Genomic DNA, 26531 nt, shown 5'->3' on the forward strand with positions numbered 1-26531 from the left:
ATAAAAACTCCTCTAGAAATTTCCTTTATCTCTAAACCCTCAAAATATGTGTTGGCGATCATCGCCAAGACCAAGGCCCATGATACACATCTGAAGGGTCTCGTGCCTCGGGTTTTATTAGGTGGTTGGTAATCAGCGACATTTTCCCAACAAGAGCCCCTCCCAACTCCCAGGTATATAATCAGCCTCCCCTCCCAGGCCTGGGGCAGCCGCACTTCCTGCCCATGGGTCCTGCCCACGGGTCCTGTCCCCAGGCTTTAATGAAACCACCATTTTGCACCAAAGATGTCTCAAGAATTCTTCCTTGGTCATCGGCTCCGGACCTCACCCCACCAAACCTCACCTAGGTTCCAAAACTACGTCAAAAAATATTCTACAGCTGTTCCTACCTTCCATCTGCTTCATCTGATCCTTCGATATCAAAGCGTAGTTTCTTCAATGGTTTAGGAGGGTTGCTGCCTTCAGCACTTCTTTTGAGCACACGGTCGCTGTTACACACCATCTGATTTATTTTCTGGAACTTCTCAGAAGTCTACAAATTACAGAATTCTTTATTTGAAATCACTGAATGCCAGCAACCTTTTAATTTTAGTTAGCAACCTTTTAAAATTATTAGTTTGAGGGGTATCAAAAATCAGGCAGAGGTATTATCTGCATTTTAATTGCTTTATTAAGCAAATGAGATGAAAAAATCTTAGAATCAGTGTAACTACACCTAACTCTGCCCCAATTAAATATTCCCCAGACTCTCCCTATGAGGCTCCTCCACTTCCTCCAACAACTCTAATACTCTGAAAACCCTGGTTTCTTGTTTTTGGAACTCACCTACACACAAAACCAGGGCTGCTTCTCAGAAGCATGTAAAGTTGGATTGGCTTTCTGGAACATTGTAGGTTTTGTTTTTTTTTTGTGGGCATAATCAGAGAGATTATCACAAGAATCTAATAGGAAGTGAAATGTCTAGGCAGTAATAATTTTGTTCTCACTTTGGATATTATGTTGACAAGTCATATGGTTTATACATATACATATATACATATATATATAAAGATTATTTATTTATTTATTCATGAGAGACAGAGGGAAAGAGAGAGAGAGAGGCCAAGACACAGGCGGAGGGAGAAGTAGGCTTCACGCAGGGAGCCCGACGTGGGACTTGATCCCGGGTCTCTAGGATCATGCCTCGGACTGAAGGCGGCACTAAACCGCTGAGCCACATGGGCTGCCCTAGTTTATATATTTTAAACCATTACTGATATAGTATTCATTTAAATGCTAATTCAAAGTTTTTTAAATAAAAAATCAAATATCAAAAGACTTCGAGTCCATTCACACTATTAATAGAGATGACCTGAGATCTGTACCTCTTGAGGGAGAACCTCGTCACAGCAGAGTAAAGAAAGCTCTCATAATAAACACCAAAGAGGACATAATACCTTATTTTATCTAAGGGACAAACACATGGAAAAATGCTATTTCTTACTTGTCTACTTTAGAACTAGAGTGAGGGGATAACTTCAGGGATGTGTATGAACATGTTCATCTGAACTAAAAAATGAAGCCAGATTGTCAGTAGAAATTAAGCCTGGGGATCCCTGGGTGGCGCAGCGGTTTGGCGCCTGCCTTTGGCCCAGGGCGCGATCCTGGAGACCCGGGATCGAGTCCCACGTCGGGCTCCTGGTGCATGGAGCCTGCTTCTCCCTCTGCCTGTGTCTCTGCCTCTCTCTCTCTCATTCTATGTGACTATCATAAATAAATAAAAATTAAAAAAAAAAAAAGAAATTAAGCCTGATTTGACTGACTGATTAAGCAGGGATATTTAGCTTTGCTAATTAAGCTTTTTCTAAAATTAAATGATGTAATAATCATCTTTTTAAAAAAATACTTTATTTATTTATTTATTTATTTTAGAGAGAGAATGTGTGTGCTCGTGAGCAGAGGGAGGGGCCAAGAAGAGGGAAAGAGAAAAATCTCAAGCAGACTCCACGCTGAGTGCGGAGCCTGATGGAGGGCTTGATCTCAAAACCCTGCGATCAGGACCTGAGCGGAAATCCAGGGTCAAACGCTCAACTGACTGAGCTACCCACGTGCCCCTAAATGACATAACTTTCTAAAAATTAAATAACAGGTTTTGATAAAAAATACATTTAGAGCACATAAATAATATGAAATTAAATCCTGTGTAGGTAGTAAGTTTATAAAATTTTTCATTATCAGCTTTAAAATATGTAAGTTCATATGATATTTTCTCAATTCTTTTAGAGGTTATAGCAAGCAGAAAAGTTTGAGGACCACTACTCTATAGGTTTCCCAGATCCAACCCTACTTACATGGTCCCACATCTCCTTTGTGAAGCCTGATTCCTGCAGCCTATCTTGAGCTAAATGTCACAGGATTTACTATTTGTACATACATTTCAACACTCAGTCTTCAGTGTACAAACTATTATCCCTCTCTGGCTATATTGGGGCAGTGAGGTAGGCAGACTCTAGAATGGCTCTCGCTAATCCTCACCTCCTAGGTTTTACACTCGTATAATCTTCCCTTCCCTGAATGTGTGGGCTGGATCTAGTGTCACCTTGCTTCTGACAAAAATATGATAAAAGTGATGGAATATCACTTCCAATATTAGTTATAAAAAAGACGGTGACTTCTCTTTTGCTCTATACCTCTCTCTTCCCCTATTTCTCTTCTTGCTCTGAGGGAAGCAAGAGGCCATGTTGTGAATAATGAGTGTCCCCATGTAGAGGCTCTCAAGTGACAAGGAACTGATGGCTTGGGGAAAAAAAATGTAATGTATTATATAATCTCAAAGGATGTTTAGAAAACCACCTTGAAATTCACCAATTATAATTTGAAATCAAATCTGATTTGAAAATAAGTCTTCTCTGTCTTCTAAATTTTATGCAACACGCCTTGCTGAGATGTTTGAATAATAGCATTTGTCAATTCAAATTACAGAAATCTGCAATTTCTTTTATAGTTACGGTGCATGTCCTTGTATTTCATAAAATAAAAATACTCACCCCAAATGATTCACCAATTGATACTAAGATCCTGTCAAAATAAAACACAAATTAGTAATGAAGATCATATATAACTGTGCAGAGATGAACATACATCATTCTGAGGTACTGGAAATACCAAGTCAAAGGTCTGCTCTACCCTAGTGCCAATCAAATCATACACTGAGCTGGTCTCTTAAGAGTTTTAAAGAACTACACGTCTGAGAGAACATACATTGCCACTGTCCACATTTAAGGAAGCTAAAGGAAAATTTTAACTTTACTCATACTTAATTCTTCATAAATCAATGGGTAAATTATCAGTTAAAATTTCACATTTCCTCATTAAAAATTCACATAACAATTGGCAAAAACTTACAGTATTAATAATCAGAACTCTAAATTAAGATCTCTATTGATATATGGTATAAGTAAAGTCTACTTAGCATATATCCTAGAAGTGGAAATGTATTAGTCTGCTTGTACTTGTTTGATCCATATAATTTATATTCTTTTGTTTTTATCTGAGTGCAGCTGACACACAGTATTACCTTAGTTTCAGGTGTACAACATAGTGATTCGACAAGCTTATACGTTACGCTGTGCTCGCCACGTACGCAGCTACCACCTGCTACCGTACATCCCTAGTACAGCATCGCTATTATCACTGCTATCACTACCCATTATGCTGTACCTTTTATTGCCATGACTTATTCGTTCTATAACGGGAAGCCTCTATTTCCGGCTCCCCTTCACCATAGTGTCCATCCTCCCCCCCCCCCCCCCCGCCCGGCAACCATCAGTTCGTTCTTTGCATTTATAGGTCTGATTCTGATTTATTTGATTTGATTTTATTTATTTTAGATTTCACTTATGAGTGACATCCTATGTTATTTTTCTCTAACTTATTTCACTCAGCATTACATCCTCCAGGTCTATCCATATTGTCTCAAATGGCATGATCTCATACTTTTTAATGCCTGCATAATATTTCCTTGTGCGTATGTCCCTTGCACCTCTGGAATAAATCCCACCTGCTTGCAGTGAATGATATTTTTGATATATTGTTGAATGCAGTTTGCTAATATCTTGTCGAGGATCACGTTCATCAGGGATACTGGCCTGTAGTTTTTTCTTTTTTTCTTTTTTTTTTTTTTTTTTTGTGGGGTCTTTGGTTTTGGTATCAGGGTAATGCTGGCCTTATAAATGCATTTGGAAGCTTTCCTTCCTCTTCTGTTTTTTGGGATACTTTAAGGACAATAGATATTAATTCTTTAAACGTCTGGTAGAATTCAGCTGCAAATGCATCTGGTCTGGACGTTTAGTTTTTGGTAGTCATTTGCATGCTGATTCAATTTCACTACTAGAAATCGAAATTGATCTATTCAGATTTTCTATTTCTTTCTGATTCAGTTTTGGAAAATTCTGTTTCTAGGAATTTATCCATTTCTTCTAGGTTGTCCAATTTGTCAGTACACAATTTTTTTGTAGTAGTTTCATATTTTTTTTCAAGATTTTATTTACTTATTCATGAGAGACACACAGAGAGGCAGAAACAGTCAGTTGTTACTTCTCTTCCCTTTCTGATTTTTATTTATTTGGGTTCTTTCTTTTCTTGACAAGATAGCTAAGGGATAATCAATTTTGTTTATCTTTTCAAAGAACGAGTTCTTGGTTTCATTAAATTTTTTTTCTTTCTTTTTTTTTAGTCTCTATGTTATTTATTTCTGCTCTGATTTTTAATTTTAATTTCCTTTCTTCTACTCAACTTGGGCTTTGTCTATTTTTCTTTTTCTGGTTCCTATCTATAGGTGTAAGGTTATATTGTTTATTTGGGCTTTTTCTTGTTTCTTGAGATGGGCCTGTATTGGTATATATTTCACTCTTAGAAAGGCTTTCACTGCATCCCAAAGGTTTTGGACCATTTTGTTTTCATTTCTCTCCATGAATTTTTTGTTTCTGATTGCTCTGCTGGCCCATTGGTTGTTTAGTATCAGGTTATTTAATCTCCACATGCTTGTATTTTTTTTACAGGTTTTTTTTTAAAAGATTTTGTTTATTCATGAGAGAGAGAGAGAGAGAGAGACAGAGAGACAGAGAGACAGAGAGACAGACAGGCAGAGGGAGAAGCAGGCTCTGTGCAGGAAGCCTGACCTGGGACTCGATTCTGGGTCTCCAGGATCATGCCCTGGCTGAAGGTGGTGCTAAACCACTGAGCCACCCGGGCCGCCCCTTTTCTACAGTTTTTTTTCTTGTGATTTATTTCTAGTTTCGTACTGCTGTGATAAAAAAAAAAATGCATGGTATGATTTCAATCTTAAATTTACTGAAACTTGTTTTGTGGTCTCATGATCCTTTCTGGAGAATGTCCCATGTGCACTTGAGAATACTGTGTATACTGTTGTTTTTGGAGTGAATGTGCTAATATATCTGTTATATTCATCTGTTCCAAAGTGTCATTCAAAGACACTGTTTCCTTATTGATTTCCCGCCCGAATGATCTATCATTGATATAAGTAGGGTGTTAGAGTCCCTGACTATTATTATATTGCTACCAGTCTCTTTATGTCCATTAATAATGTGCCTTATGTATTCAGGTGCTCTAGATATTCACAAGTGTTAAGTCCTCTTGTTGGATTGCTCCTTTTATCATTATGTAATGCCCTTCTTTGTCTCTAGTTACAGTCCTTTTAAGTCTATTTTGTCTGATATAATAAGTGTTGCTACCCCGGCTTTTTTTTCTTTTCTTCCACTTGCATGGTAAGTGTTTTTCCATCCTTTACTTTCAGTCTGTGTCTTTACATCTAAGGTGAGTCTCCTGTAGGCAGCATATAGAAAGGTTTTGTATTTTTATCCATTTCACCACCACCCTCTATCTTTTGACTGGAGCATTTAGGCCATTTACATTTAAAATTATTATTGATAGGTACTTAATCCCATTTTATTCCTTGTTTTCAGGTTGTTTTTGTAGTTCTTCTCTGCTCCTTTCCTCTTTTCTCTTTTTTTTTTTTTTTTTTTGTGATTGATGAGTTTCTGTAGAGCTATGTTCGGCTTTCTCTATTTTTTGTGTATATATCGTAAGTTTTGAGTTTGTGGTTGCCATGAGTGAACCATATAATTTGTTTTTAATAATAAAGTTGAAAAACAGCAGTAGCCTGACATAACAAAGATATGTTCACATGCACATGGAACTAGTAGATGTTTTATTGTACTCCAATTCCTTGGTACGTGGCCATCATTCTATATACATATTTAATTAAGCAGAATAACCTAAATATGCTGGATAGAGTGTTAAGATGCTCTCTTAATGCCTGACCAATGATTTGTCAAGATTTTGAGAATGTGGCTTTTTCGCTGAAGAATCTCAACCCAGAAGTGATTTCACTAAGTTCAGCAAATAGCCATCATCATAAGCATAGTATGGATCAATTATCATTACCTAAGTACACATTTTCATGTGGACTGTGTAAATATGCCTTGTATAGCATCTTAACCAACTTACAATGTAAGCTGTAGATACCATGCACAGATACTATAAGAATACCAAATAAAGGATGGAATGGGGATGCACAAGAGGATTTATATCACTTGCCAATTATTTTCTACTTTGTCTCTTCCTGTGGTTTCAAATTTTTATCATGAGTGTGCATTACCTATATAATTAAACACGCCACACAAATGTTTTCTAAAAGGCTAATATATCTCCTTCTCCTTGTTTTTCTTGCCCATTAAGTACAACTCTATGAGCTGACAATTTGGGGAAATGAGACTACATTAACTGTGCTAGCTAATTTGCCTATCACTGTACAAATAAAGTCAGTTTCAAACAGTGTATGATACCATATAATAAGTCAATGGAAGCACTTCAAAGCCACAAATTGCTTGTGGTTGGATGTGGAAGATAATATAATGATTTGTAGTTGCACAAAACCTTTCATCTATGAGTTTAAAACAGTTTCACACTCATCATCTCCCTAATCCACAGCACCCTTCCGAAGTAGACAGGACACCTGCCCCAGGTAATCTAAGGAAGCAGCAGGCAAAATTAAGGATGGACTCCTAAAGACTTAATTTACAGTCATCTACATTTAATCAGTCATCTACATTTTTATAGCAAAGCAAGATGAACAGGTTCAGAGAGTTTACAGGACATTCAGTAAAACTACAGAATAAAAATTCTTAACCAAAACTAATCTACTTTGCTTAGCAGACTGGCTACTTAGAAAAATATGAAAGTGACTTTACACTTATTACAAAAGTTGTTCTTTGTTCACAGAACAAGAAACCCAAGCAACCAGGAAAGTTGAGGACTAAATCTGCAAGCCCATTTAAATAAAAAGATTGTCTTTCTTTCCTTGCCAAATTCCTTTCATGTCATTTAATGTTAAATAAGCAAATATTTTAAGTGAAGAAAGCTTTATATTTTTGTGCTTGGATCAAAATAATCCCCCCTTGATCTTCCCTAAAGAGAAAACACAAACCTTGATCTTGGAGTCATTTTTGTTGGTGTTGGCACACCTTCTGAAATTTTATATGGATTCTTCAGGGGTGATATGTAGATGTTCCCTCCAGGAATCCGCAAAGGTGAACTAGAAAACTTGTAAGGGCTTCGAGGAATGTGAGGTATTGGTGACAAGGTAGGGGGCTGAGGCAAAAATAAAAAGTAGATTTTAAAAAAATATTTTAGTAAGATCCATTACTTTATAATTAGATTTTTCCCAATCAAAGGATACTTCCAACGTACCCTGGTAGAAGCGTACTGTAAAATATTTGTTTTCAGTCTCTGCATGAAGACCGAATTATAGAATACTATAATGGAATCATACTCCTCTTCTCTGATCAAAACACGTTTGAATGTCTGAGGAAGAAGAATAAAAATACCTGTTAAGTGAATTGGGAAATTTATCTCTTTAGATTTTCTTTTTCAATAGTTCATAATATTTTTTAGCAGTAGGAATCACATACTGTACAGGAAAAAATAATCTGAAAAAGCCTTCTCAGGTTTGGAATATAGCTGTTTTACCAGAAGAGAAATGTCACAGATTTTTTTAATGTAATATTATTACATGTAAAAGTTTATTACAAATATCCTGTCTGTTGCAGGGATATAGTATTCCTTATTAACTTTATAATATGAATGTGGATACTAAAGTGCCTTAACTTTCCAATTCTATTTTAGTTACAAATAATTAACCAGTAACATAAAGGTAAAAAATTGATATGTGAATTTATATAACAAGGTCAGAATGTATATCTAATTAATGACTTACGTTATCCATATTACAGATATGGATATAACCAAAAAAATCTTACCATGAAAGGTTACCTACCTCCTGAACAGCATGAGGAAGATCCTTATATGCTGTTACAATGATTTTGAATTTAAGGTCTATATTCTTCACTTTGCATATGCCATACATGGAACACATCATAATCTAGTAAATCAATATAGTACACAAATATCAGAATTTTGTTACCTAGTTGTGCTCTAAAAAGTACTGTTCTCTTTCTTTTAGTTTCAAAAAATGGACATTTAGGTTCCTACAGGATTATCTTTTCCTATCCTGAGCTGAGTCTGAAACTTGATGTGAAATGTTTAGCCTAAATTATGCTTAAAGAACAAAATGCAAATAATCAAATCTTGATTATTAGAACTGATCAGGGTTTGTAAATAACCCTAATTTTGACTCCTGTTCTTTAGATTTTTTTCCCAGAAAAAGCTTTCAACTTTCCCAGAAAAGTTGAAAATGGAATCTGTTAACCATGTAACTAGCACTTAAAAAAAAAAAAAAAAGAAAGAAAAGCCAGTTGTTATCAAAGGTTCAAACTATCAGATAAAATACTGATGGTGGTAAGGAGTTTGGAAGGGGGCAGGAGAGAGTCTTCGTATTGTAGGTAATATTCTTGATTTGGATGCAGGTTATACAGATGAACTCAGCTGAATTTGCATTAAGATATATTCTTACGACATGGATGTTTCTATATGCATTACATTTCAATAGAAAGGATATTTTTAATGTAAAAATAAGATTTGAAAGAATTCCTTACAAATTAAAAAAAACTTCCATTTTTATGAATTTTATTGTCAAATTTAAGTACTCCTATCTCTGCAAATTCTTGCTCATATCTACTATTACCAAGAATACCTACACATCATCCCTTGTTCAGTATCCCACTAATCCCAATTCTACTATTCTTCCTATTCAGAATGCCATCCAATCCTTCTTTGCTACATCACATTTTTCTCCTACTTCGATTCTTTTCCTAAGTTACCTCTCAGCAAAAAATCTTGATTTCAGATACTAATCTCTTTAGAAATCCTTAGCACTACTGTCTTACTATATTGTAGAAAAGTACAAAGCAATTGAGTGCCTACTTTAAAAAATCCAACATACTAGAATTTATACAATCAAATATACTCTTGTAAAATACACTATATTCTTGTAAAATATACAAATACACTCATATAAAATATACATATACCCTAATATACTAATCCACCATTTGCTGAAAATATCATTCTTATTGGGAATATTATTACTGACCTTACAGAAATAAAGGGATTATAAGGGAAGATTATGAACAATTACATACCAACAAAATAGATATTTAAGATGGAATGGAAAAATTTAAGAAAAGACACAAATCACTAAAACTTACTAAAGAAGAAACTGAAAATATTGAACTGAGCTTGAATTAATAATCAAAAACTATCTGCAAACAAAAGCCCCACCCAAGATGGCTTCACTGGTGAATTCTATCAAACATTTAGAAAAGAACCAATACCAATTCTTCATAAACTCTTCTGAAATTAGAAGAGGAGAGAACACTTCTCAACTAATTCTGTGAGGACAGTAGTACTCTAATATCAGAACCAGACATCAAAGGAAAATTACCATTATCTCTTATGATTATAGAGGTAAACCTCTTTAATAAAAACAAGCTGAATACAGTAGCACATCAAATGTATTATATACTGTGGCCAAGTGGGATTTATTCCAGAAATGCAAGGTTGGTTTAACATCTGAAAATCAATTAATGTAATATACCATGTATCAATACAATAAAAGGGGAAAAACCCCAACAATTATCTCAATAGATACAGAAAAAGCATTTGACAAAATGCAATACACTTTTGCAATAAAAACAACTAGAAATAGATGGGAACTTCCTCTACTTAATAAAGGGCATATAAAAAAAATAAAGGGCATATAATAAAAACTCCACAGCCAACAATACATTTAATGGTGAAAGATGGAATGCACTTCCCCTAACATCAGGCACAAGATAAAGCTGCCCTCCTCTCACTACTTTCATTCAACATTGTATTGGAGGTTCTATGTCAGAACAATTTGACAAGTAAATGAAGTAACAGTCAAGGAAGAAATAAAGCTATCTCTATTTGAAGATAATATGAGCTTATATATTAAAAATCTTAGGAATCCACTAAAAACTATTAGAACTGATCAAAACTAGGCAAAACTGCAGGGTAACAAGATTAATATATGAAAATTAATTGTATTTCTATACACTTGTAATGAATAATGCAAACAGGAAGTTAAAGAAATAATTCCATTTACAATAGTGTTAAAAGGAATAAATGAGGCATATGAATTTAATATAACAAGTTCAAAACTGTACTCTGAAAATCTCAAAACATAACTGAAAAAAATTAAAGAACACCTAAATAAAGGGAAAGACATCATATCACATGTTCATGGACTGGAATACTTAATACTGTTAAGATGACAGAGCTCCTCAAATTGATCTATGATTCAGTACAATCTCTATCAAAATCCCAGTTGGTGGGCAGCCCAGGTGGCTCAGCGGTTTAGCACCACCTTCAGTCCAGGCTGTGATCCTGGAGACCGGGGATCAAGTCCCACGTGGGGCTCCCTGCATGGAGCCTGCTTCTCCCTCTGCCTGTGTCTCTGCCTCTCTCTCTGTGTGTGTCTCTCATGAATAAAAATAACAAAATCTTAAAAAAAAAAAGAAGCTTTAAAAAAAAAAATCCCAGTTGGCTTCTTGGCTGAAAATTAACAAGTTGATCCTAAAATTCATATGGAAATGCAAACTTCAGAAGAGTACAACAAATCTTGAAAAAGAAGAGAAAATTCGTCCCTATTTCTTTTTTTAAAAAAAAATAGATCGATTTATTTGTTATTTTAGGGAGAGAGAGAGAGCACACATGCATGTGCACAAGAGCCTGTGTGCAGGGCGGGGGACAGAGACTCTCAAGCAGACTCCTACTGAGCGTGGAGCCCCACACGGGGCTCTATCTCATGACCCTGAGATCATGACCTGTGCTGAAATCAAGAGTCAGATGCCTAACTAACTGAATCACCCAGGCACCCCCACATTTACCTATTTCAAAACTATTACTAAGCTACAGTAATCAAGACAGTATTGTACGGGCATAAGAGGAGACATAAAGATCAAGGGAGTACAATTAAGAGAACAGAAATGAACTTTTACACATATACAGTTAGTTGATTTTTGACAACTGTCAATAGAGAAAGAAAAGACTGTTTTTAAGAAATGGTGCTGGAACAAGTAGTACTCACATACAAAAGAGTGAAGTTAGACCCCTATCTCAAACCATTCATAAAAATTAACTCAAGATGAATCAAAATGTAAATATAAGAGCTAAAAGTATAAAACCCTTGGAGGAAAACAAAGCTAAATCTGCATGATCTCTGACTTAGCAATGGTTTCTTAGATATGATATCAAAAGTACGAGCAACAAAAGAAAAAATAAACATGATCAAAATTAAAAACTTTTGTGCCTCAAAGGACACCACCAAGAAAGTGAAAAGACAACTCAGAGAACTGGAGAAAATATCTGCAAATCATATGAAATAAGGGATCTTTATATGGACTACATAAAGAACTCTCATAATTCAATAATAGGCAACTCAATTAAAAAATATTACAAATGATCTGAGTACATATTTCTCAGAAAAAGATATACGAATGGCCAAAAGGACATGAAAATCATCCTCAACATCATTAACCATCAGGGAAATGCAAATCAAAACCATAAAGAGATACCACTCTATACGTACTAGGATCATTATAATCAAAAAAGCATGGGGATCCCGGGGTGGCTCAGCAGTTGAGCATCTGCCTTTGGCTCAGGGCATGATCCTGGGGTCCTGGGATCGAGTCCCGCATCAGGCTCCCTGCGTGGAGCCTGCTCCCTCTCTGCTTATGTCTCTGCCTCTCCCTGTTTCTCTCATGAAAAAATAAAATCTTAAAAAAAAAAAAAAAGCAAATAAAGGGTTGATGAGGATGTGGAAAAACTGGAAACTCATACACTGCTGTTAGGAATATAGAATGAGGGACGCCTGGGTGGCTCAGCAGTTGAGCGTCTGCCTTCAGTTCAGGGAATGATCCCAGGATCCGGGATCGAGTTCTGGACCAGGCTCCCTGAGAGGAGCCTGCTTCTCCCTCTGCCTGTGTCTCTGCCTCTTTCTCTCTGTTTCTCTCATGAATAAATAAATAAATCTTTAAAAAAAAAAGGGCGGGGGGGGGCAGCCCGGGTGGCTCAGCGGTTTAGTACCACCTTTGGCCCAGGGCATGATCCTGGAGACCCGAGATCGAGTCCCACGTCAGGCTCCCTGCATGGAACCTGCTTCTCCCTCTGCCTGTGTCTCTCAGGAATAAATAAATAAAATCTTTTTTTTTTTTTTTTTTAAAAGGACTATAGAATAGTGTGGATATATTGGAAAAAATCTGGCCAGTCCCTCCAAGGTTAAACACAGAATTATTACATGACCTGGCAATTCTACTTCTAGGTATATATCCAAGAGATTTAGAAACATATATTGACACAAATATTCATAGCAAGATTATTTACAATAGTCAGAAAGTAAAAGACACCAAATGATGAACAGATAATTATGATGTGGTGTATTCACACAATGGAATGTGATTTGGCAATAATAAGAATGAAGTACTGATACAAGCTAGAAGACAGAAGAACAATGAAAACATTACACTGAGTAAAAGAAACCAGATGCAAAAGACAACAGATTATAGGATTCCATTTATATTAACATGTCTCAAATAGGCAAATCTATAAACATAGAAAGATCCGTGTTGCCTGGGTCTGGAGGGAGTGGGGGAACATGAAGTGAGTGCTGAAAGGTATGGCATTGCTTCTTGGCACAATAAAAATGTTTTAAAAATGATTTTGGTGGGACCCCTGGGTGGCGCAGCGGTTTGGCGCCTGCCTTTGGCCCAGGGCGCGATCCTGGAGACCCGGGATCGAATCCCATATCGGGCGCCCGGTGCATGGAGCCTGCTTCTCCCTCTGCCTGTGTCTCTGCCTCTCTCTCTCTCTCTGTGACTATCATAAAATAAAAAAAAATAAAATAAAATAAAATAAATAAAAAAAATGATTTTGGTGATGGCTGCACACCTCTATGGATATACCAAAAATCACTCGACTGTACACTTTATATGGGTAATTTGTATGGTATATGAATTTTATCTCAATAAGCTGCTATAAAAAAACATTATTCTGCCTACAGAGAAGAAAAAGGAAGATATGAGAGATCATTCTCTGTAAATTAAGACATTCATCTGTCAGTTCATTCATTCATTCATTCATTAGGCACTGTTTTAGATTAACTTGTTAAGTCTCATGCTTTTTCCATACTAACATGAAATTTAGTTTACCCCAAGACAGAAAAATCCTCACCAGTTTCTTCAATGATTTCTGTAAAGATCTTTTATGACATTAAAAAGTTATTGAAATACTCCCAAGCTCTAGAGCTCTAAGGATTATAACAAAATTATTAAAGGTAGCCAACAAATGGATATATATTAAGTCTGCTAAATTGATCTAGCTTATTTGAATCTAATCTTTTAAGAAATCAGTACACAGTTAACAAACAAGTAGAAGAGAAGTGCATTATTTTCTTACCTGATCCAAATGCCTGTCTCTCATGAGTTCATACTCATTTTGCAGTGTGTGCTGAAAAAGGGTCCAGATGATGTGTTCTAGTTCTGGGTGGTCAGATAGAAGGCGTGCACACAGCGTATTTAGTCGAAGATAAGCTAGTCGGTACACTGCAGAGATAAGGGGAATGAGTCATGTTTATTATTCATTTTGAATTTCAAGGGTATTTTTCAAAACATTAAATTGCTGTAAGCACAATGCTGTTAAACAGCATTTTCCCCCCAAGTTTATTTAAAGCCCAGTTAGTAAACATACAGTGTAGTGTGGGTTTCAGGTGTAGAATTAATGATTCATCACTTCTATGTAACACCCAGTGCTCATCCCAAGTGCCCTCCTTAATCCCCATCACCTATTTCACACCTATTTCACCCATTCTCCCATCCATCTCCCCTCTGGTACCCAGAGGGGTAGTTTGTTCTCTACAGGTAAGAATCTGTTTCTCAGTTTTCCCTTTTTTCTTGCCCTATGTTCATCTGTTTTATTTCTTCAATTCCATATATGAGTGAGATCATATGGTATTTGACTCTGACTGACTTATTTCACTTGGCATTATACGCTCTAGCTCCAACCACATCATTGCAAATGGCAAGATTTCATTCACTTTTATGGTTGAGTAATATTCCATTGCGTATATATGCCACATCTTTCTTACCCATTTATCAGTCTGTTTCCAGAGTTTGGCTTTTGTAAATAATGCTGCTATAAACACTGGGGTGCGAGTATCTCTTCGAATTACTATTTTTGTATCCGTGGGGTAAATACATAGTAGTGCAAATGCTGGATTGTAGGGTGGTTTTATTATTAACTTTTTGAGGAACCTCCATATTCTCCAGAGTGACTGCACTAGTTTGCATTCCCACCAGTAATAAACAGCATTTTAACAGGAACCTCACTTCTACCACTATTTTTTTTTCTACCACTATTTTCCTAATGTATAAATAATTCCTACTCTTAGGACAGAGCTAGGTATGTAGAAGGCAAAATAATACTTGAATACTAACGTAAGATTTATTTAGAAAGTCTATAAAAAATACTACTGGAATATAGGTTTGGATAAAAGGAATCCACAAAATTTAATTTTCCCCCCAACTACTTTAAATATAATGACTCTTGTTTTAAATGTACCTTTCAAAGATGTGCATAAAGTAATCAGGATTTTTTAGTTAATTGTCTCGGTGGTTCTCACTTCAGTGTGCATCAGACTAGTCTTGGAAGGCTTGTTAAAATAAAAAAATTTTTTTTTTCATTTCATCCTAGAGCTTCTGATTGAGTAGCTTGAAGATGGGGCCTAAACAAAGATTTTTCTTCCTACAACTTTCCAAGTAGAAAGTGGATTCTGCAGGATGGGGACCACACTCCAGAAACACTGCTCATAAAACTCTGTATATTTCTGACTCAAATAAAATCAGAAAAAAGATTTATCACAGAGGAATCTGGCCTTTCATGTTCCTTCAGAGAGCTTCAGTGGGTGTGCACATCCATATACAGCAGACTATTAAATAACATGGGTTTTTTCTGATAAATACAGGTTAGTACTAGTACTTTCCTTATGATTTTTAAAAAATTTTTTATTTATTTATCCGAGAGAGAATGAGAGAGAGAGAGTGTTACAAAAGCAGCAACAGCAACAATAACAACATCTAACACTTTGAGTGCTATGTGCCAGGTACTGTTTGAAGCATTTTATGTATTAATTTATTTAAACTCAAAAACCTTATGAGGGAGATTATTACAAAACATATTATTATTATCATTTCCACTTTACAGATGAAAAAATTGAGGCAGGGAGGTATTAAGTGACTTTGCCAAGGTCACACCTAGTAAGCAGAAGAGTCATGATTTGAATTTAGTCACAGCCGGGTTCCAGAGTCCTTCTTTTTGAAAGAAATCATCTACTAACCTTTTTTGTAAAAAAGTGAAAGGGAGGTAGATTTCAATGGCTTCTGAGTCTGGAAGGCTGAGGTTGCTTGTGCCTCTGTGTTTACAGTAGAATTTACACGTATAGTTGATCCTTTTTTCTTTGGGGATCTTACAGGAGAAAGATACCTAGACATATTCAAAGGAAAAGTCTTCATTTAACATTCTCGAAGAGTCTCTCTGTCCCTATCTGCGTCTCTGTTTCTCTCTCACACTCACACACACAGAACTGTACACATACATCTGAACATATCTATTTAATCTTATTCTGTACCAAATTCCTTCTTTCAGCAAGCTATTTTTTTAAACTCTTGTTTAAATTCTAGTTAGTTAACATACAGTGCAGTATTGATTTCAGGAGTAGAATTCTTTTATTTTTTATTTTTAATTTTTTTTAAATTTTTTATTGGAGTTCAATTTGCCAACATATAGCATAACACCCAGTGCTCATCCCGCCAAGTGCCTCCCTCAGTGCCCGTCACCTCGTCACCCCAACCCCCCACCCACCTCCCTTTCCACCACCCCTTGTTCGTTTCTGAGTTAGGTGTCTCTCATGTTCTGTCTCCCTTTGATATTTCCCACTCATTTTCTCCCCTATCCCTTTTATTCCCTTTCACTAATTTTTATATTCCCCAAATGAATGAGACCATATTATGTTTGTCCTTCTCCGATTGACTTATTTCACTCAGCATCAAACCCTCCAGTTTCAGAAGTAGAATCCAATGATTTATCACACACAACCCCTAGTGCTCATCATATCAAGAGCCCTCCTTAATACCCACCACACATCTAAGTCCATCCCCCACCCATCTCCCTCTGTCAACCCTCAGCCCTCAGTTTGTTCTCTATCTTTAAGAGTCTCTTATAGTGTTTCCCTCTTTTTTTTTCCCCTTCCCCCATGTTTACCTGTTTTGTTTCTTAATTCCACATATGAGAGAAATCATATGGTACTTGTTTTTCTGACTTATTTCGCTTAGCATAATATACTTTAGCTCCATTCACCTTGTTGCAAATGACAAAATGTTTTTCTTTTCAATGGCTAAGTAATATTCCATTATACACATGCACACGCACACACACACACACACGCACCACATTTTCTTTATACATTCATCAGTTGACGCATTTGGACTCTCTCCATAATTTGGCTGTTGTTGATAATGCTGTTATAAAAATCAGGGTCATGTGCCCCTTCAAAGCTGTATTTTTGTATCCTTTGGGTAAATACCTAGTAGTGTAATTGCTAGATCCTAGGGTAGTTCTATTTTTTACTTTCTGAGGAACCTCCATATCTTTTAATAGAGTATCTGTACCAGTTCCAGCAAGCTATTTAAACACAGGCTGGAAAAGATACAGCCTAATAGGAAAGCTAAGCTTGTCATTATCATTTCTACCTATTTTAATAAATAGCTTTTTCTGAGAGTTACTGCTTTATTGAAAAAAAGCTGCATATGCATATATATTCAATTTTAATAATTATAGTGAGTTTGAGATCATAACTCCAGGTCAAAAGAATAAGTTATTGATTCCAAAATGGTGTTGTCATGTTTCTGATTCTCCTCTTTAAAAAAATGTTTCATTTTGGTTCATATAGATGATAAAACCTAAGTTACACAAACACCACCTAAATTACCTACTACAGAATTGTTTACGATACTTCAGATAACATTACCAAGGAAGATTTACACCTGTATACTAAATACGTTAGGCATAAATCAATCTAGAGATATTAGTAAGTATTCTCTCAATTTCTGACATTATACCACTCTTATATTGCCTTTTATAGGATAATCAAGATCTATATTCTAATTTTGTCTTAGTGGCTAAGAAATAATTCTGAGCAAGAAAGAGGATTTGTACTTTAGATAGATGTTTCTACTATGTGTAGTGTGTCACCTAGTACATTAGGAAAAGGGAATCACCATCCTAATCTTAGTCTACTTCCAATCTTGGATTTCCCTTCAATTCATTAATTCACAATATTGTAGACAAACTTAACTTGGATAGGAGTTGGTCGCCCTGGAGTTCTAGATGCAAATATTCAACTACCTATAGAACATCACTACTTGAATCTCAAATTTAAGAAAGCCAAAGGGGAGCTCCTTGATTTCTTCCCTGTTTTTCCCATCTCAATAAATGGCTCCATATTACATCTAGTTTCTTAAATCTAAAACCTAGGAGTTATTTTTAATTTCTCCCTTTTCTCAATTCCTTAAACCCAATGCAAAACCAAGTCTTATTAAATCTTCCTCTAAAATACATCCTAGGGACGCCTGGGGGGCTCAGTGGTTGAGTGTCTGCCTTTGGCTCAGGTCATGCATGACCCCAGAGTCCAGGGATTGAGTCCCACATCGGGCTCCCTGCAGGGAGCCTGCTTCTCTCTCTCTCCGCTTATGTCTTTGCCTCTCTCTGTCTCTCATGGATAAATAAATAAAATCTTAAAAAATAATAATAAAACACATCTTAGATCTTTCCATTTCTTTCTATCTCTCTGACATATCTTAGACCAAGTCTCACTTAGTCCACTGAAACTGTCTCCAAACTGGTCTTCCTACTTCTTCCCTGTCCTTCTCCAAACCTACCTGGACTTCAAATAACAGTCAGAAAATGGCCCTTTTAAAAATACAAATTATACCAAGCTGCACCCCTAATACTTTCCTATTACCCTTCTAAAATTCAACCCCTTCTTATGGCCCATGGGAACCTACAAGGTCTGGCCTCAGTTTGCCTCTTGTCTTATACCTCCAACCTCCTCTTGTTCATTTTACTCCAGCCACACTGGGATTTCTTTCTGTTCACTGGAGAAGCTAAATTTGATCTGTCTTAGGGCCACTGCACTTGCTGTTTGCTGTACCTGGAATGTACATGATGCAGATTTGTGCTTAGCCAGCATCCACTTGTCCTTGAGATCTCAGGTCAAATACCACTTTTCATAAAAAGCTTCCTTAAATGTTCCTACACTCTCAGTTTCTCTCACACCACTTTATTTCCATTATAGTACTTAGTATACTCAATTTTTTAAAAGTAATCACCACTCCCAACATGGGGCTTGAACTCATAACCCCAAGATCAAGAGCAGCATGCTCTACTCACTGAGCCAGCCAGGTGCCCCAAATTTAGTATACTCTAAAAACACATCATGTATTAGTTTATTTCCCCTATAATGTAAGTACTATGAGTGGAAGAACCTAGTCCATCTTATTTACCTTTTATTCCCCATGCCTATAAAATGTCCTGGCACTTAGACAACTGCTTAAATTAAAGAAAAAGATAAGGCTTGACTTATTTATATTTGTATGTAATCTAGTAAACAAATGTTATGGGAAGGCAGAGGCACCATATGTTAGAAATACCTTGGATACAAGTTAGCATGGAAAGGACATCTTTGGAAAATAGTCCCTGAACTAATCACAGAACACTATACTGTCAATTCCTAGACAGAACTAAATAGAAACAGTATTAGGCACATTTCTGTGAAAGGCAGAGTAGATAGACTGTTTAAGAGCATAAGCTTTGGGGCAGATTGCTTGGGTTTGATTTCTACTGACTTTTATTTCTCTAATTCCTATTTTACAGATAACTGAGGCTGATAGCAGTATCTACTACCTTATGGAGCTGTTATGAAGATTAAACGGGGAAAAGAAAATCTCGAGTACTTAGGCAGCTGTCCAGCACATAGTGAACCCTCAGTAAATATTAGCTATTTGCTTTCTTCTTCCATCATCATCATGATCATCATCATGTATTCATCAACTGATTTAGTCTCATATCTCACCCTAATCCCTATCCTATACCTCACCCCTGAAAGTGTTTCCTGCTTTCCTGGTGTTACACTTTGGGATTTATGCCATTTCTGACTCTTGGAACACACTTTGTGTCTCCTTCCTTCTCTCCAGAAATTCTATTTTCTAATTTTTAGGCCTAACTAAATTGCCATCTCTACCATGAAAACTATTCTCATTACATCAACCCTGAGTGATCTCAGTAGCACTCTGTACCACTATATATGATCTTTGAGTCATGTATCTTACATTCCTGCTTCTTCAAAGCAAGAACGTCTTATTCAAAATTCTATACCCTACAGTTTCAATATAGTATCTTGCATTATACCATGCTCAAAACCTATTTGCAGACTGACTGAATAGCATATGTTCTACTTACATATCTGCTGCAGTGTGATTACTCTGGAGAGGAAGGTTGAGAGTACAAGCAGATTCAAGGTGATCAGCTGGTCCTTCTCGGTCTTTTGCTTGTTTAATCAGATCAAATAAAGGTGAATCCTATATAAACAAGATGACATTAAAACCACATTGGTAGGTATGATTTCCCCATGTACTCATTAAAATCATATTGTCTGACATGGTGAGCACTACCAATTTAGTCACAATTGACAGCAGGGATTTAGAATCAGAGATCTTTCTTTCTACTTTGAAAAAACGGATTGCCAATTTTTGTTTTATATACATGAAATCGAAGAGATGTGCTTTGCATGCAATATTTAAGGAGGTATTCACTTGTACGTGCATTGACCCTCCTATGAAATCTGCCCTTTGGATACTGAACACCAAATTGATAATGAAAGTCAGTTAACTTAAGATACACAGGCAAAACAGAATGATATGTCACTTTGATGGTTTGCTTAGACCCGAGAAGTAAAGCACTTTCACAGTTTACAAAGGTAATTCAAATGTATTATCTCATGTAATCCTCAAAATAAGTCTGTGGATTAAGTATTATCATTATTCATTTTATGGATCAGAAAACTTGGCTATTTTAGTAAATTGTGACTGAATACTATATTATGCAGTAAAATTATTTTCAGAGTGTAAGATAATAATAATAATGTGAGGTTTATAAATATAGAAATCAAAACTCTTTTAAGCTTTTAAAAAAATAATGAATAGAATAGCTTCCTACAAGTATTAGAATATGACATATTAAAAACATTTTATTAATTTAGCTATTATTTTTCATCTTATCCAAAGGATTTACTGAAAAAGAAATCTATATTAACATCTGTTATTAACAATAATAATTACCAATTAGTAAATGCTTACTGCATGTACACATTTACCCTATGCTGTCGGTATACTATTCCCACTTGAGAGAGAGAGAAAATGAGGCTAACAAAAGGATTTGAACTTAGGCAGCCGGGCTCCAGAGTCTGAGCTCTTATAAAAAGAGAGCAGCAATAAAACAAGTGCATGAATTAACTTTACCGAGGCTAATCCTGTATTACACACTATTTAATAAAGTGAAGAGTTCCTGATAATCATTCTTCAAGCAGAAAACAACACAGTCATACTTACTTAATCAGAGAGGACTATCTACCACTACTACAATATTTGCTTAACCTAATTACACAATTTACCAAACAGTGAGAGCTTATATAAATTATTAGTTTCCTTTCCAGAGTAACTGTTTGATATAATAAATACCAAAACAATACAATGATGAACAATGAATCAAATTTTGACAATGCTGAACAATTTATATTATAACCAGTTTGAACAATGGTAGTTAGCATTGTTTTTGAAAAACACGCTTGTTAAATATTAGAAATTATGCAAAAGAGGCCCAAAATTTGAACTAGATTTTCATTAAAAGTGATCATTTACAGCAATTTTTTAAAAGTCTCTTAAAACAGCAATCCCTTTGTTACACTGTAGACTAAAAGCAAATATTTTAAGAACTTGAAAACCTTAAATGTTATATCAGTTATATACAACTTTACATATACAAATATTTCAAACAACTGTGTACCCTAAAATGTATTTTTTAAAGTGTTTTCTAAATTGATATCTTCATCAACTTTTTAAAAAACAATGAGAAGTATATATATCAACTTGGGTAGATCCTATTTTCTTTAATTCAAAATAAGCTATTTTGTGGTATTGGGTATTATTTAAAGTCTTTCTTAAGTCATATTAAAAATGTCATATTTTGTATTTGTCGCATTAATTTTAAAATATTGTTTTAAGAAAGTAACTCCTAACTCAAAATTAGCCAAGAATTCTAAACCTGGGTCAGGGTTTACCTGAAGATGTTTGACATATCTGCTCTGGATAGGCAGCTCTAAGTGCAAAGGCAAAATTTATGCAATTAAACTAAGAGAGCTGATTTTCTAAATTAAATATTACAGGAGTCAAAAGTCCTCTCCCATCAGTACTAGCTTCAATGGCCACAGCAAGTATATCCAATGTGAGCTTCCTCTGTTTTAACAATCATGATAAAATCATGTGGAAGAGTCATTATTTGTATCATTTACCCTAAAGGCTGTAGGAGTTACTGTTCCTAATCCAAAGAAGAGATCTTATTCTAACTGAAAGCATAAGAAAACCTATAATGAATATTTGCAAAATGAATAAAAATTCATACAGCAGAGTTCATATTATAAAGGGAACTAATAAAGTATGAGAAATGGACATTCAAAGAGGAATAGGGCATGAAAGCTTGTAAAAGGAAACCAGCATGTCTGAACATGATGAAAATCAAGAGTATTTTGTCACACTTGGAAGGAGTAGAGGATTATGACAGAAAAGGAAAGGACAAGATGGGTGGATAAGAGTTCAAAGGTGAAGAATAAACATGCTTGCCATGCTGAAGTGAGGAATCACCAAATTACCGATGATAATGCTGATGAGAATTTGTAAAAAAAAAGTGAAAGAATGAAAACATATATCCTATGATTAAATAATCACAATAAAAGTCACCTTTCTCAAATAATTCCTGTTTTAACCAGGGCCTCTCTACCAGAGAATCAAAACCACCAGATTTTTACCTTTGAGATTCTAACTAGTATCCTTTACTTACCTACATACATTATTCCATGACAGCAAATACTGCAGCAGGTTTAACCTATTCATAGCACCCAGGTTTTGTGTCAAAAATTATTTCATGACTAGACATTGAATTGTTTTCAAGAAGATGAAACAAACTTAGAAACTTAAGCTTACATCAGTGAGGGATTTCACTGGCCTGGGCTTTGCTGCTTCTACCTTTAGGTGGACATACTCCTGTGGTTCTCCAAATTTCATAATTCTTCAAGTTTCCAATCTGAAGCTGAACTAGTTCTGAGTCAGCAGGAAAAGGTTAATTGGCTTGGGCTTAGGCTCCTTGCAATCAGTGTTTGTTGATATGCACATTTACTATTTCTGTACCTGTTCTGGCTTTGGAAACCCCTTGGCCATTCTTGTCCTAGGGCCTTAAAATAAGGGTTAGCCAAATATGGGCACAACAATAACTTGACATGTAAATGTAAAGGTAATATGAGGTTCTACTGGCACAGCTTAGTTTCAGCACATCAGTATAGCCATGCCAACTTAATGTTTGTACTTAATTAAATCTACAAAGTAACTATGAGATAGTAGAACTGTTAAATTATTACACTAAAATCTGTGCATTCAAATAAGCACTGTTAAATTGTGTGGTATTTTTTAAGTATAATAAGAGTTCATAATCTCTAATGATTAATTTCAGGTCTATACCATCAGTAGCCTAGGTCATCCCTAGAATGACTCTATACTTTATAAGGTTCATTCCTACTTTTTTGATATAGCTTCCAACTTGCTGGAAAGCAGCCTATGTCAGAGTCTCCAAGGGAGCTTTATTAAACACAGAGATTTCTCCTCAACCCCTAAAATTCTGATAATGCCAAGAAGGAGGAACATCTACATTTTAGGAAAGTTCCTCAGCAGAGTCTAATTCTAATGCAATCCCACCATTCTAGCTTCCTCCCACCGGATCCCTGCCATGTCTCCTTTATATTTATCTCTCCTCTGCCCATCCCCTCAAGAACTAACTTTAGTTTTCTAATCTTGATATAAATTTCTAAAAACTCTAAAATAGCATACAACTCAATTTCTTGCCTTCTTAGGTTTCAAAAGACATCCTTTCCACCATTCCCTAAATTCTATCTCCTAGAATACTAATAACCCAGGTAAATTTGAGAACAGATATAAAAGTACAGTCTCTGTTGTGAAACTCAGAAATTCCTTAAATCCTAGTATAGTCCAATCACTGACAAAAACTTCTGGTTCTCATTTTACCAACATGTGGGCTAAAGTGATGACAGGGTAAGACGGAATATTAGAAACATTACATTAACTTTAGGAGAACTAATTTTTAATGCCAGACCCACAGCAAATATTTGGTGTTGTCTAGTGAGGATACCACACTGTCAGGTATATTAACAACTGTGATCTTTCTTTCTACTATGTCTTACCTTGATAACTATAATTAATGATTCAAAGCCATTACCACATACTTCATAATAATATTTTACTTCCTTCACTACCAAAATTCTGTCTTCTTGATTCTCTCAATTTAAGAATACTCATTGAGCATCTACTACCGTATGCCAAGTTCTATGCGAAATATTTTACAAACATTTTAATCTCATATAATCCTCATAGTACATCTATAAAATACATACTGTTATTATCCCCAATTTATAGATAACCTGAAACATGGATATTAAGAAATCTGCCCCATGTCATATGGCTAATGAATGGTGGAACAGGGAACTAAACTCAAGTCTGTTTTAAGAGCATGTGCTGTTAGCTCCTATACTATGATGTAAATCATGTTCGTTTATTCACTTTCTCTTCATTCTTTGTGCCTACTCTCATGCTTCTAGCTGTGTTGCCATGGTGGTGTTTCCCCCTACGATTAGCTCTATTCCCCACAATTCCATCTACCATTGATTTGCTCATCCTACAAATACTCACATTCCATGACAGGCACTACAGCGACTAAGAAGAATGTAATATTAATGGTGGTATCTAACCCAAAGGGTTGTTGTGAAAATTAAATAAACTACATAAAGGGTTTGATACAGTACATGGCACAAAATAAACACTCAGTAATTCTGCACTCCAAGAGTTTATAGATTTGCTGAATGCCAGGCATAGCACCAAGCACTTTATTTATATTATTTATTCCCCCAACAAACTCTAGGAAGAAGGCACTATTTTTTTTATGTCATTTTACAACTGAAGAAAAGTAGGCTAAGATTAAGTTGCCCAAAGGCACAATTAGTAAGTAGTGGATCCAGGATTTGGCCCCAAGCTTTTTCATTCCAATGCCCTTGTTTTTAATCCTTATGCTACAGTCTCTAATGAAGGAAATAAATAAGTAAATAAAAAACAGTAATGTAGACCAGTAAGTCCCATAATCAAAGGATACACATGGTATATGCTGGAAATCAAGAGAAGAACATCAAATCTAGATTAGGTACATTAGGGGGAAACATCTGGAAGAAGGTTAAGCCTGACTTGTGTTCTAAAGGTAAAAGTTATTTCAAGTAGAAAGCAGAATAGATGGTTCAGAAACAAGAGAAAATATGGCTCTAGAGAAACTTCCTGTAGCTCCCATAGAGTGAGGAAAATAATACTCCCTCACAGGGTTTGGTTGTTATAACAATTAAATGAGATAATAAGTATAAAGTACTCAGAATGGCACCAGAGACATAAATGCTTAAGACCGAGATGATTCACTCCAAAAAGCTAAAACACAGATTTTATAGCAAGGAAACAGCAGGGGATTAAACTAATTAAAGAATTTTAAGCAGGTGACTAACAGGGTCCAGATGGGACTTTTAGACAGTTCTAAAATAAAATCCCAGTGCCGAGCACATAATGGATACTCAAATATTTCTGGGTGAAATTAAAATACAGCAAATCACCAAGAAGAAATGCTTTCTAATTGACATTAAATATCAGCTCTGGCATGCCGCTAGCAAGATCACCCCAATAATCCTTACCACTGGGTTATTTATACCCTTGTGAAGACCCCTCCTACACTGTACCAGGTTAGTCTGTCTGGTCAATGGCATATGGCACAAGTGATGGCATGTCACTTCTGAGTTAGCTTATAAAAAACCTACAGTTTTAGGCTCCTGGAAGTCCCATGGAAAGAGGTCCACACGGCAACAAAGGGAGCCTCTGGCTAACAACCAGTGAAGAAGTAATGAAGCCTGCCAACAACCATGTGAGTGAACTTGGAAGCAGATTCTGCAAGCCTTAACCTGACTGCATCCTTAGTTGACAACCTGAGGGTCTCTCCTGAGAGAATAGGAGCCAAAACCACACAGCTGAGCCACTCCCAGATTTCTGACCTTCAGAAACTGTGAGATAACAAACTTTAGTTATTTTAAGTTGCCACATCTTGGAGTAATTTCTTACACAGCAAACAGATAACTGATACAGCAACTGATTGTTTTAAAAGACTATAAAGAAAACAGTTAGTGAAATACTTAACTTATGAAAATTAGGTGCTTATATGGGTAGCACTGTATCCATGACTCAGAGAGCAGTTTTTCTCCTGGACTCAGGCAAGCTGTCTCATGTCATTATTTATCTACTTAAATGAACTGTCAGTTAATACTTCACTCTGCTTTGCCACTTAATCTTGGGAAAGAAACCAGACTCTACCAGCAAGATTAGTATAAATCCCAGTGAATAAATAATACACGTAGAAAAAATAGAAGCTACAAGTCTACTCTACATGATATTTCATAATTAACATACATTTTCTAAGCAAGCATGAACTTCTCCTGAGAGTCAAAGACTTAATGGCTATCAAGTCAAGGTGTTCCTAAAAGAGATTATGATTATCCAAGTAAGCACAAGGTCTCTCGTTCT

At 35.7% G+C, this 26531-nt stretch overlaps 1 protein-coding gene across 2 annotated transcripts in view; it reads right to left on the bottom strand.

The window, feature by feature from the left end:
* RB1 (RB transcriptional corepressor 1) overlaps positions 1-26531 on the bottom strand; it is a 140246-nt gene that overhangs the window by 4538 nt on the left and 109177 nt on the right. For both annotated transcript variants that reach the window (XM_055335859.1, XM_055335860.1), the window contains 8 exons: positions 20050-20168; positions 15872-16017; positions 13936-14081; positions 8336-8440; positions 7750-7863; positions 7487-7650; positions 3027-3057; positions 390-532 (listed from right to left, as the gene is read on the bottom strand). In XM_055335859.1, the coding sequence (XP_055191834.1) occupies positions 390-532; positions 3027-3057; positions 7487-7650; positions 7750-7863; positions 8336-8440; positions 13936-14081; positions 15872-16017; positions 20050-20168 (968 nt within the window). The remainder of the gene's footprint in view (positions 1-389; positions 533-3026; positions 3058-7486; positions 7651-7749; positions 7864-8335; positions 8441-13935; positions 14082-15871; positions 16018-20049; positions 20169-26531) is intronic.

This window comes from Nyctereutes procyonoides, unplaced genomic scaffold, assembly GCF_905146905.1.
Source record: "Nyctereutes procyonoides isolate TBG_1078 unplaced genomic scaffold, NYPRO_anot_genome, whole genome shotgun sequence".
NCBI lineage: Eukaryota > Metazoa > Chordata > Mammalia > Carnivora > Canidae > Nyctereutes > Nyctereutes procyonoides.